The sequence below is a fragment of the Halichoerus grypus genome, chromosome 9, assembly GCF_964656455.1.
Source record: "Halichoerus grypus chromosome 9, mHalGry1.hap1.1, whole genome shotgun sequence".
Taxonomy (NCBI): Eukaryota; Metazoa; Chordata; class Mammalia; order Carnivora; family Phocidae; genus Halichoerus; species Halichoerus grypus.
In genome coordinates this window covers 136930302-136942404 of record NC_135720.1, presented here as the reverse complement: position 1 = coordinate 136942404, position 12103 = coordinate 136930302, and the positions used below count along the sequence as shown (strand labels likewise).

The 12103-nt window shown below is 41.8% G+C and overlaps 1 protein-coding gene across 7 annotated transcripts in view; it reads left to right on the top strand.

Moving 5' to 3' along the window:
- MBOAT1 (membrane bound glycerophospholipid O-acyltransferase 1) overlaps window positions 1-12103 on the top strand; it is a 114470-nt gene that overhangs the window by 86492 nt on the left and 15875 nt on the right. For all 7 annotated transcript variants that reach the window (XM_078055735.1, XM_036099410.2, XM_078055734.1 and 4 more), the window contains 4 exons: window positions 333-525; window positions 5959-6062; window positions 8831-8895; window positions 11180-11312. In XM_078055735.1, coding sequence (XP_077911861.1) covers window positions 333-525; window positions 5959-6062; window positions 8831-8895; window positions 11180-11312 — 495 coding nt within the window. The remainder of the gene's footprint in view (window positions 1-332; window positions 526-5958; window positions 6063-8830; window positions 8896-11179; window positions 11313-12103) is intronic.

The following is a 12103-nucleotide window of genomic DNA, read 5'->3' as shown; positions in this document are numbered from 1 at the left end:
CTGCCTCCTTGCTTAGCGGGAGCCTGCTTCTCCCTCTGACCCTCCTCCTGCTCGTGCTCTCTCTCTCTCTCAAAGAAATAAATAAAATCTTAAAAAAAAAAAAAACAACTACCTTCCTTTTGTCAGTAGAATGTGCTGGTAATAGTTTTCTTGCATTTAGCCCCTAAGCCCAGCATCCAGTTTGTGTCCTAGGAATGCCTGTTGCCGCTCCTTGTAAGGAATATTACCAAAGCAGCTATTGGAACCGCTTTGTCCCTAAGGTACCCTTGCTGAAATTGTTTTCCTCATACGGGAGTCTTGCATGGTTACCCTGATTTTTTCCACATTTTCAGAGAGCTGTGATACACAAGCTGTGCATGACCTTGGTGTCTCTCCTCCTGTTTTTGACGCTCACGAAGTCCTTCCCTGTCACCTGCCTGGTCGATGACTGGTTTGTTCATAAAGCAAACTTTCTGACTCGACTCTGCTACTTATATATTGTCATGCAAGCCTCAAAGCCCAAGTATTACTTTGCCTGGACATTAGGTACGTTTGATGGAATGGCCCTGAGTGAATGAGGGAAGAGGGAGGCTCCTTGGATGGCCTACCCAGAACAGCATTGTGGATCCCCTAACCAAAAAAAAGCTCAGTGCATGATGCAGATAGCTGAGCCAGTATCATTTTGTACTTTCCAGCAAAGCACCCGTGTCCTGCCATCCATAAACTCAATTATCCCTGATAAGAGAAAAGCAGTCCTAGCTGTGGCTTCAACTCAATGTTATTAACAGATGTGCAAACTCGGAAGCTTCCTCCACCAATCAAAGCTGCCCATTAGTACAGTGGAAAGTTAGGGGAAAATTCCAGAATGATCTGTTTGTCATTTTTCTGGGTCGTGAATAACAGAGGGGACATGCTTAAAAAAATGTACCAAAACATGTGCTGGTTTAGGGTCACACTTTTTCTTTAAGAACTTGTTGGTTAAAAAAAAAAATTGTTGGTTAAGATTTATGCCTTAGAAACTGACTTCAGGTGACTTTTTTTTTTTTAAGGTAGAAAGTTCAACTTGATTTGTTTTTCTCTCTTTCCTTTCAAACTGTTTTAGACTGGAAAAGTTTAAAGCTTTGCTGGAGTGAGCACTAAGTCCTCCTATTTACTTACCAGGAGCGGTAAGGGATTTTTGATAAGGCACGGCAGCTCAGGAATGGAAAGTTAAGTTCTTAGCTGAAGGTGACCTGGGGCTTGATGTCAGGGAGCCCTGATTTGGTTTATTAGGTCAAACAGATGATTAAACTCAGCGCCTAGTGCTTAGCCTCTGTTCCATGAGTGAAGGCATAGCACTTAATTGAGTTCCTTTTCTCTCATTTCATGCTCCAAGTTTTTATCCCCGAATTAAAGCTGGTAGCTACTAAATTACTTTTTTACTTTTTATTATGGTAAGATAGAACACAGAATTTATTATTTTAACCATCTCTAGTGTACAGCTTAGTGGCATGAAGTTCATTCACAGTGTTGTGCAACCATCACCACTATCCATCTTCAGAACGGAATTTTCCATCACCCCAAACAGGAACGCTGTACCCATTAAAAAAAAATAAGAACTCTTCATTCCCCAAGTCCTGGTCTAAATTATTTTTAAAGGTCGAAATGTTCAGGGAGAAGTTCAGTCCAGTGTGGTATTTATGTGACACTTGGCCAGAAAGATCGAACTGAGGGCTTTTAAAACATTTGCAGCGTGGGAAGTTTTGTTTGTCACCTTTGGTTCAATTCAGGGAGTTTTTGTCACGCACCAGGTTCTGTGCCAGGAGGAATGCAAAGGTGAGTAAGCCCTCTTCTCTGCCATCAGAATTGTTAACAGTCCGTGGGCACAGGGACAGGCATACCGACCAGGCAGGAATGTGGCGAGCTGTCCCACGCCAACAATCCAGAGGGGATGATGAATAGAGACCGGTTGTTTTGGGAGGCTTCAAAAGCCTTATTCCTCTTTCTGCACTTGCTTTATGACTTAAGAATGATAATTTCTTCAGTAGGTAGGCATGATACATACTATAGTTGGAACCCAGCTTGGAGCACCAGGCTTATTTTCCTACGTGAAATACTTAATATTTTCACTTTGCTCTAACCTGAGTGTGTGTGTTTGCAAATGAGAGAATGAGAGAGAGAAAGAGAGAGAGAGAGAGGAAGAGATAACAGCTCACTCCCCTTGGCTGCCTTCTACGTCTTCACTTACCCTTCCTTTTCTCTCTCCTCTCCCTACCTCTCCCGCTCCCATATTCCATATCCTAGGGCTTAAGGGCTGGCTTCTGGACTAAATCAGCTCCCGCTTTAGGAGGAAAGCAAGGCCCTGCATGGCCTCCTAGGGAAAGTCTAACTCGAGGTGGGTTGTGCTGGTGGGGGCGTGGGTGGGGAGGGGGTTCTAGGCAACGGGGGGCGTCTGGCATCGTTCTGCCGTTTTGGGAGTGCCCTGGATACTGGGAGCACCCTTTTCTGTGGGTAGCTTTCTCCGTGGGCTTGGCTCTTTTCTATACCCCTTTCCATTTATCTTTTCTTTTGCGGGGGTTGGGGAGGTAGCTTCAGGAGAAATACTTCATTAATTTGTACGGCCTCAGTTCGAACTTTGTTACAGTTTAGATTGCACGGGCTGGTCTGAAATTAACCTTTGTATCATTTATGAATAAAGAAGCAATGAATAGTCTAACTGGGATTATTTAAACTGCTTAACCGAATAATTGTTTTATCCAGTTCCTTAAAACATCATTTACATATAATTGATGCACTAATTCTACGTGATTATGAATTTAATCCTTAAAGCTAGTCTCTTCATGAATCTCAGCTGAGCTCCACCGTGTTAGCCTCGCTCTCGTTACTGTTTATATTGAAATAATTAAGGCAATTTTCTTTGGACTTATTGTAAAATTCTGGTTGTTTCCCCCTAATTAGTACTGATTAGTGAGACTCAACTTCAGCCCGGGCTGTGTTCCAAGGATCACAACCTCCAAAATATGGGTGTCCAAGTTAATTTATCTGTAATAATACAATAGACAATACAAGTAAAGCCAGTTTGGGGCTGGTGAACTTAGAACCTCTAACTGCTCAGAGACAAAACCACATTTTGGATAAACGGTGGTGAAATGCACGACGGAGAGCAAGCACGTCCCCAGCCTCTCGACGCAGCCTCTGAGAGCCACCCTTCTGGTCCTTCCTTTGTCTTTCAGAGTGACTCCTAGTCACTCAGGTGGTGGGATCAGAATCCTTTCTAGCATTCAGAGCCTGGCACTGTTGACCACCTGAGTGAACCGAATGTTAGCATCACTAAGCCTTGACAAGATGGGTCTGGGAGAACAGCTAACATTTCTCGAGGGCTGACTTGGGCTAAGCACTGTGCCAGGAGCACCATTCATGCCTCATTTAATTCTTCCAACGTGGCTTTGAGATAGGTACCATGCTCATACCCATTTTCTTATCAAGGGAATGGGTTTCTAGATGATAGACAACTCTCTCGAGGCCATACGTTCAGTATGTTGCTCAGCGGAGACCCAGAAGCCAGGGGCTCTGCCTCTAGAGCTCGCCCTCCCCCGGCATCTTCACACCCCGCTGGGAGTGCTGAATGAGAGTGCTTGGAGAGTGCTTATAAAGTCCTGGGAAGATTGTGGGCACCCGAAAGAGAAGTAGTTGTTCTGGGTTTTAGACGAGCTTGGAGGTAGGAGGGGGAATTGAAGGGCTGCTGGTCCCGTACAATCCGGCCAGCCCTTGGTTTTCGTGTCCAAAACAGACCCCAAAGAGTTCCTCTTCTCCTGGTTCAGCTTATCTTGTCATCGACAGTTTCTTCCCACACATTTAAAACTTCGTTTCTTAACGGGCTCACCCCCTGCTTCGTTGTTCTTTTCCTTTTCCACTGAGTTTCCATCCTGTTGGCTTGGGAGAATGACCCAGCAGCTCTCAGTAATTCTCATCCTTCTTTCTAAAAGAAACTAGATCATTTCCCAGTGAAGCCAAGCATAAGATAAACAGTGTTAATTCACCAACTATGCCAAAAAGAAAGGAGACAAACCTAGAACAGGTTGTTTTTCTTTAGAGTAACCCTTCAGAAGTCGCTCTGGAGCTGGACCTGAACTTCTATGGGAAAGAATGAATAGTGCCTCAAGAAAGAGTTCTCTAAGATCTCCCCAGATCTAAGGCCTTACAGTGCTGTGATTTAGTTTAATTATTTTTTATTTTAATTCCAGTATAGTTAGCATAGAGTGTTATTAGTTTAGGTATACAATATAGTAATTCAGCACTTCCATACGTCACCTGGTGCTCATGATGACAAGTGCACACCTTAATCCCCATCACCTGTCCCACCTCCCTTCTGGGAACCATCAGTTTGTTCTCTGTAGTTCAGAGTTTGTCTCTTGGTTTGTCTTTTTTTTCCTTTGTTTGTCTTCTTAAATTCTACGTAGGAGTGAGATCATATGGTATTTGTCTGACTGACTTATTCCACTTAGCATTGTAATCCTCTAGCTCCATCCATGTTGTTGCAAATGGCAAGATTTCATTGTTCTTATGGCTGAGTAATACTCTATTGTATATATATATCATCTTTATCCATTCATCTATCGATGGACACTTGGGCTGATTCCATAGCTTGGCTATTGTAAATAATGCTGCTATAAACATAGGGGTGCATGTAGTTCTTAGTATGTTTGTATTTGGGGGGCAAATACCTAGTAGTGTGATTACTGGATCATAGGGTAGTTCTATTTTTAATTTTTTGAGGCACCTCCATACTGTTTTCCACAGTGGCTGCACCAGTTTGCATTCCTACCAACAGTGTAGGAGGCTTCCTTTTTCTCCACATTCTCACCAACACTTGTTGTTTCTTGTGTTTTTTAGCCATTCTGACAGGTGTGAGGTGATATTTCATTGTAGTTTTGATTTGCATTTTCCTGATGATGAGTGATGTTGAACATCTTTTCATGTGGCTATTGGCCATCTGGATGTCTCCTTTGGAGAAATGTCTGTTCATGTCTTCTGCCCATTTTTTAATTGGATTATTTGTTTTTTTGGGTGAAGTTTATTTCTTTTTTAAAGAAAATATTCTAACAGAATTAACTTGAACTAAGTGAAAAGAGACAATTAGCCTTTTTGGTCATCATAATAAAAGTATGTTGATTTCATCAGGTCTCTATTTGATTACAACATCGCATAATTAAGGAATTAGAAATGTTATACTCACTGCAGGGGGACATTTTCTTATAGTTCCGTGAAGTGGAATAAAGATGGAAATGGGAGCTTTCTCAAACTGACTATGGGTAGGATGCTTTGGTAATTGGGTCCACGTGTGGTCTCCGTGGTGGCTGGCCCCAAATTCACATCTCTAGCTCTGCTCTTTGTCTTGTGCTCTAAACTTGTCTAACTGTATCTTGGCAGCCCTGGCTGATACCTACTGGCATGTCATGCTTAGTATGTCCAGAATGAGCTCCAATTTCTCTTTCAGAACTGGTTCTCCTCCTGACTTTTAATGCAATCCGTTCTTGTCATGAGAGCTTTAATGACAGCTCTTGGACCTGTCCAAGTCCTCTGGGTCCCCTCTTTCTTCTGGCCTCTGCTTCTGAGCTTAGATGTATGTTTACCTTCTTCCCTTTCTCCCCTTCCATCAAGTGGGTCACTAAATCCTGTTGCTTTGTTCCGGTTCATTTTTCTTTTATTATATCTCATTTTGCGTTTTTAGGAGCATCTCGTGCCTTCTGACTTAGCAGGTGCTCACTAAGTGCTAATGAATGAATAAAAATGAATGAATAAAAATTAAGCCCACCAAAGAGCCCAAAAGGTTTCTGTGATTTCTAATGGTACCAGGTCCTTTCAATTGTTTTGGTTTCTTTTCCAAGGAGAAACTACTGCCCATTTCTCAGTCTTAAAGCTAGACAGACAGTTAATATCTTTTAAAGCAGCAATGTGACTTTTGTTCCATATCCTAATGTGTTGTTTTAAAAACCATAGCTGACGCCGTGAATAATGCAGCTGGCTTTGGGTTCAGCGGAGTGGATAAGAATGGAAATTTCTGTTGGGATCTGCTTTCTAACCTAAACATCTGGAAAATTGAGGTGAGTTCATTGTGCTTTTGAATCAAGCTTCCACGGTGAATAAAGCGAATAGTTTGCTCTGCGTTATCCCTGGAAGCTCTTCCTCAGAGTGTCCAAGGGAAAGCGATCAGGGCATGCCCGGTCCAGCAGCCTCCTGGACATTCTGTGTCTTAGAATTTTTCCTGTTTTTTAAAGATACCTACTTTCTTGACAGTTGTAATCGTTCAAGGAATGACATGCAGAAATCTGAAAAAGAGCCAGGAAAATCTTTCTGTGGCTTACATTCCTGTTCTCTCAACTAGAAAGTACAAATGTCATTTTCTCTTGTTTCACCTTCTACTTTCTTCAGTCAATACAGACAGGAAGCTCCTGTATTTAGATTTTTAATATTGCAAGCATTCGCTGTGGTTCCTTTTGAACCATTTCTAATCCATTTACTTTTACGAAGAATGGTCATGGCACATAGCTTTTAGGCCACTAGACTCTGTGTGGATTTTGTCTTTCTCTGGCTTTGTTCATGGACCGCAGCACTGAAGATGTTCTCATCTTCAGAGGTGGGCTCTTTGGGGCCACATCATTCTTGGCTTTCCTGGCATTGTGAGCCCTCAGAGCAGAGGGGAAGGCCCAGGCTTTGACCCTTTCCTCCTTTCTGCTAGGTGGGAGTAAGGACAATGTTCTCAACTTACAGAAGGGCTGCTTCTCTAGCCAGGTGACTCAGATGTGCTGTTGGTCATGGTTTTCCACCCACCAGAGAGCAGGCAGGTGCCACTGGAGAATCTGAGCAGAAGGGGATATGCATCTAGAGCAAGAAACCAGGGATGTGGAGACCGACTACCTGCTTACCGTTAGGTGGACACTCGGCCAGAAGGAGACATGGTGGATGTTCTCCACCTTCTTCTTTTTTTTTTTTTTTTTTTTTTAAAGGTTTTATTTATTTGACAGAGAGAAAGACAGCCAGAGAGGGAACACAAGCAGGGGGAGTGGGAGAGGGAGAAGCAGGCTTCCCGCGGAGCAGGGAGCCTGATGCGGGGCTCGATCCCAGGACCCTGGGATCATGACCTGAGCCGAAAGCAGACGCTTAACGACTGAGCCACCCAGGCGCCCCTGTTCTCCACCTTCTTAATGCCTGAGGCTTCTCTTCATCTTAAATGGCTTAAACCAAGTTGCAGCCTCCAGAACAACCTTTCTCATTTTTGGGAAAGCAGTGTAGATAATCTTCAAGGTTCTCATTTCTTTCTTTTTTTTTTTTTAAGATTTTATTTATTTATTTGACAGAGAGAGACACAGCGTGAGAGGGAACACAAGCAGGGGGAGTGGGAGAGGGAGAAGCAGGCTTCCCGCGGAGCAGGGAGCCCTATGCGGGGCTCGATCCCAGGACCCTGGGATCATGACCTGAGCCGAAGGCAGACGCTTAATGACTGAGCCACCCAGGCGTCCCAGTGTTCTCATTTCTATACAGATGATGATCCAAGAGAGTCCAAATGTGTTATGATTTTGTTCCCTTTTCCCACTAAAATTCTTCTCTTCCTCAAAAGTCTTGGATCACTGCTGGCTGCCTCGGAGCGCTGTGGATACGTGTCCTTTACAGTGGTTCCCCTTTGCCTTTGGCTGCCCACCAGTACACCAAGACACAGTCCTTTCACTGTGGGTGTGTGGTCAGAGTAAGGGGCTAAGTTATTAGGTTCTATCTTTATTATTAAAGAAAACCAGAAGGAGGGAGTTTGCATACTCAGTAGCGTTGATCGAGAGCAAAGAGCTAAAAGAAAACCAAGGAAGTCTGATTTAGGTAAGGTACATTGAAGCTGTGCATATAACATTTTATTAGCCAGCAAAGACATAAATAACACCCCTCAGGGTTTTGAAATAAGAAGTTATAATACAATTTATCTATCCTCTATCTGTTTATAGCTCGCTCCATCCATCCATCCATCCATCCATCCATCCATCCCTCTCTCATCTCTCTCCTTCTTTCCAAGCATACTATGTTAAGCCAGTATGTGGTCTAAGATTTTCTTATGGTTGAAAGAGGAAAATGGGGCACTTCCACCTTTATTAGGAATCCTGGTTCTTGAATGTTTGCTTTATGCTTTCTACTACCAGCCTTTGATAAGACCTTTTTCTAAAAAATTTTTTATTTTTTGAATTTAATGAGAAAACCCAATTGATGGCTTATTTTAGAATCTCTCTTCTTTGGTACCCATATCATTGCCAGTTGGGTGATGTTTGTTTTCTTTTTCATATTGAGACCCCTTCATGCATAAAATCTCTCACTCTTCTAAATACAACTGGAAGCATTTGAACCTGAGCAGCTATTTGTAGAATACCTTCAAAAGACTGACCTAGTTTATAGATGGCCACGTAGTGAATGATGACAAACGTAGGCTGTCTCCAGAAAGGCCCTAAATTGACATGATTAAACCTTTCCGGTGGCAAAGCCCCTTTGAGAGAGTGTTTAGTTTTAAAACTCAGATGACTTAAAAAAAAAAAATTTTTTTTTTTTTTAACCAGAGTGGAAGAAAAACCTACAAGACATTCCTTCAATTTTCCTCTAATTTGAAAATATATTTTGAGGGAAATGAAGACTTTGCAAGCCAAGTTTTGGTGCAAAGTAAATCTTATAAATACCAGAAAATTTTACTGCATGGGATAGAACAGCTGATCTACTCTTGATGGAGGAGTCTCTGTTGAAATTACACATCTCATCTGCCACCAGGGCAATTCTGGGGACGACTTTCCATTACTTGGGGTATTTTTAAAGCTAATGACAGGTGTTATTTTCTTCTTTCTAGACTGCCACAAGTTTCAAAATGTACTTAGAAAACTGGAATATTCAGACAGCTACTTGGCTGAAGCGGTAAGAAAAATACAAATGACCTCATTCCTCATGGCATGGGAATATGTTTAGATGGGAGTCACCAGACGAGTGGCAGCTCTGCCAGGCGTGATGTGTCACCTGACACTTTTGTTTTGTATTAACATCTATGCCCTGGAAATGGAAAAGTAGAGAAGTAGTAATGTGAGAAGGTTACAATGTAGCATATTTATTTTAGTGGATCGCTTCACAGTACCATTCCCGTGTACCAACCACTCATTTCCTTGTCGTAGCAATCCCATGAGAGGTTGGTAGTTAGCCCCATTTTACAGATGAGGAACGTGAAACACAAGAGAGGTTATGTCACTTGCCCAGAGTCACACAGCCAATGAGGACTAGAGAAGAGCCCCAACAGACTGTCTCCAGAGCCAGGCTCTTAACCTGTGTGTTGTGCCCCCCTCTTACATAGAAGAGGGTACATTGCTCAAAGGTCAAGGAGGGTCAACGTTGACATCAGATCACTGACGATTTCCATTTATCCCTAGCATTAAAAGCTTTATGGTACCCCAGATATTTATGCTTTTTCACTTTGTGTTTTTTGTTCATGTTTCTATCCTTTTGTTTCTCTACACGTTCCAGAATTGGAAACATGACTTAATATAGAACTAGTAATATGCTATCCTTTTTTTTGTTTTTTGTTTTGTTTTGTTTTCAGAACTCACATGAATTGATTTTATGTTCATCTTTTTTTTTTTTTAATTTTATTATGTGTAATATGCTATCCTTGAAGCAACAAACTCTAGCTAGTGAATATTCCTATCTCATGAGTGCAGGGAGAGTATGAAACTATGAGGCTGGAGATTCTGGTTTTGATCCATAGCATTTTTCACGGGTCACAACATGGGGGTAAGAGACAATAGTAACACCTCCAAAGTAAGCTCGTGCACCATTGTCCGAAAGTTGATCTGAATGTGCAATTTTAGAAAATTTGCACCTATTATTGCTATTAAATTTGTCAATAATTTTTATTTTTTTCACTTTTATTTTTAAAGATTTAAATCTTTAAAGAGAGTGAGGGAGCACAAGCAGGAGTAGTAGCAGAGAGGAAGAGGGAGAAGCAGGATCCCCACTGAGCAGGGAGCCCAATGCAGGACTCAATCCCAGGACCTTGGGATTATGACCTGAGCTGAAGGCAGATGCTTAACCAATTGAGTCACCCAGGCACCCTGTATTTTGTCAATAATTTTAGCATAAAACTCTATTTCTGTATATTGGGTAATCCCAATGTACCAAGAGTCCTACTGTCTCCATTAGGAGTTTATGTTCTAAGATGACTGAACATACATGAGCACATTATAAATAAAAAGAATTTTAAAAAGTCATTTTAGAAAATGAAATGTCTTATTTGTACTAAAGATACAGAGTGTAAGAAACAAATACCTGGGCAAACTACCCCATTTCAAAGAAACATTGCAAGTGGCTTCCCAGTCCTGTGTTTCTCTCCCCAAATTCTTTCTCTTTCTTTGTATGAAAAGGGAGCCATAATCCTTAGTTTGGGTTCAAATCAGTTACTTTTGACAACCCATGCAGAGCTGGATTGGTGTTAACTCTTTGAATTCCTATCTTATTTTTTATTTGGGTGCTCTTGTTTAGTAAGCCACATAGTGCCATTGGCGATTTGTAGATTGAATTTGCTTTAATAGACAACCAAGCGTCAAAGATCTCCAAGGTCTTTGCAGACAATTTCTAGATCCTCACAATATCACTGTTTAAAGCAAACTCATGGATTGAAATCCAACGGACACTGGAAGAGCTGAAAAGTCAGTAACCGACACATTGATTTTGGGCTGGAGTCATTGCCAAAAGAGATGAAAGGGTTTTGCAGCACTGCCTAGTTGGGTGGCATGGGGGCCAGGTTGGAAAGATGAATTGAGGATATTCTAAAGAGGCTATCCTGATTTTAAAATTCTTAGTGCCAGTGGCACTTATCCATAAGTACTCCCAGTAGATTAGGGTATTGGTGGAGTAAGCTCCTATAAGGCAGGAACTCCTACTGTATAGAGTGACCACTTGGACTTTTATTAAACATAGTATGATGGTGTCTAGATCATTTAGTTTCATGTAGGTTACAACTTCATATTCCTCTCCCCAAATGACTGGACTGTGACTGGCCTGTCTGGTAGCATTCAGCATGTGGAGTTCAGGCAGCTGGGATTGCATTGCAAGTCCCCAAGAGGGGACTGATCAGATGATTTTGGTCTGAAGACACAAGTGTAGGTAGATGCTTTTGGTCTGACCTGTGACTCGTGCCTTCCTCTCTTCATAGAGTATGCTATGAGCGGGTTCCATGGTACCCCACGGTGCTAACCTTTGTCTTGTCTGCCTTGTGGCATGGTGTCTATCCTGGATACTATTTTACCTTCTTAACTGGAATCCTCATCACAGTAGCAGCCAGAACGGTAAGCTTCTTTTGGTTGTAGGATCTTTTCCTTAATAATCTGATGCCTCTGTGTTTGTCATTAGAGAACTCCTTAAATATATAGGAATTTTTGGCCATAAAATGAACTGTTTTCATGTTGTTCACAGACGGTGTTTGCAAAAAGGAATTTTAGGAGTAATGAATGTTTAATACCTTAAGAGATGAAAAAAATTTTTTTGAAGATTTAGAGAGCGAGCACGTGAGTGGGGGTGGGGAGCAGAGGGAGAAGGACAAGCAGACTCTGTGCTAAGCTTGGAGCCTGACGTGGGGCTTGATCCCACAACCCTGAGTACATGACCTGAGCCGAAACCAAGAGTTGGATGCTCAACTGACTGAGCCACCCAGGGGCCCCATTTCTATAGAGGCTGAAAAAATTTTTAATCATTAAACAGAAAGTCTACCGATTACAGATGAAGATTAGTAATTGAGGCTCTGTAGGCTTCATTTTGCTTATACTCATCTTAATTTCTCAGTTCATTATCCTAAGCTTAGAAATAATTCACAGTCTGTGCAGACAGTAAAATTGTAGCCATAGGAACTGTGTTGTTAGAGATTGCTCTAACTTTTCATGTTCTTGTGCCTGATCCAGTAAATTAGTTTGTGTGAAATTCTTTGTGAATTTTATAAATTCGGTTCTCTAGGTTTTTGGGGGTAGCCTTCAGTTTGTCCTAGAGTGTTCCTATCATCTGCTGGTTGTAGAGCAGGATGATAAAGACATAAAAAATACGCCTGTCCTTAAAGAATGAGATGAGCATGTATGTAAGTCATTAC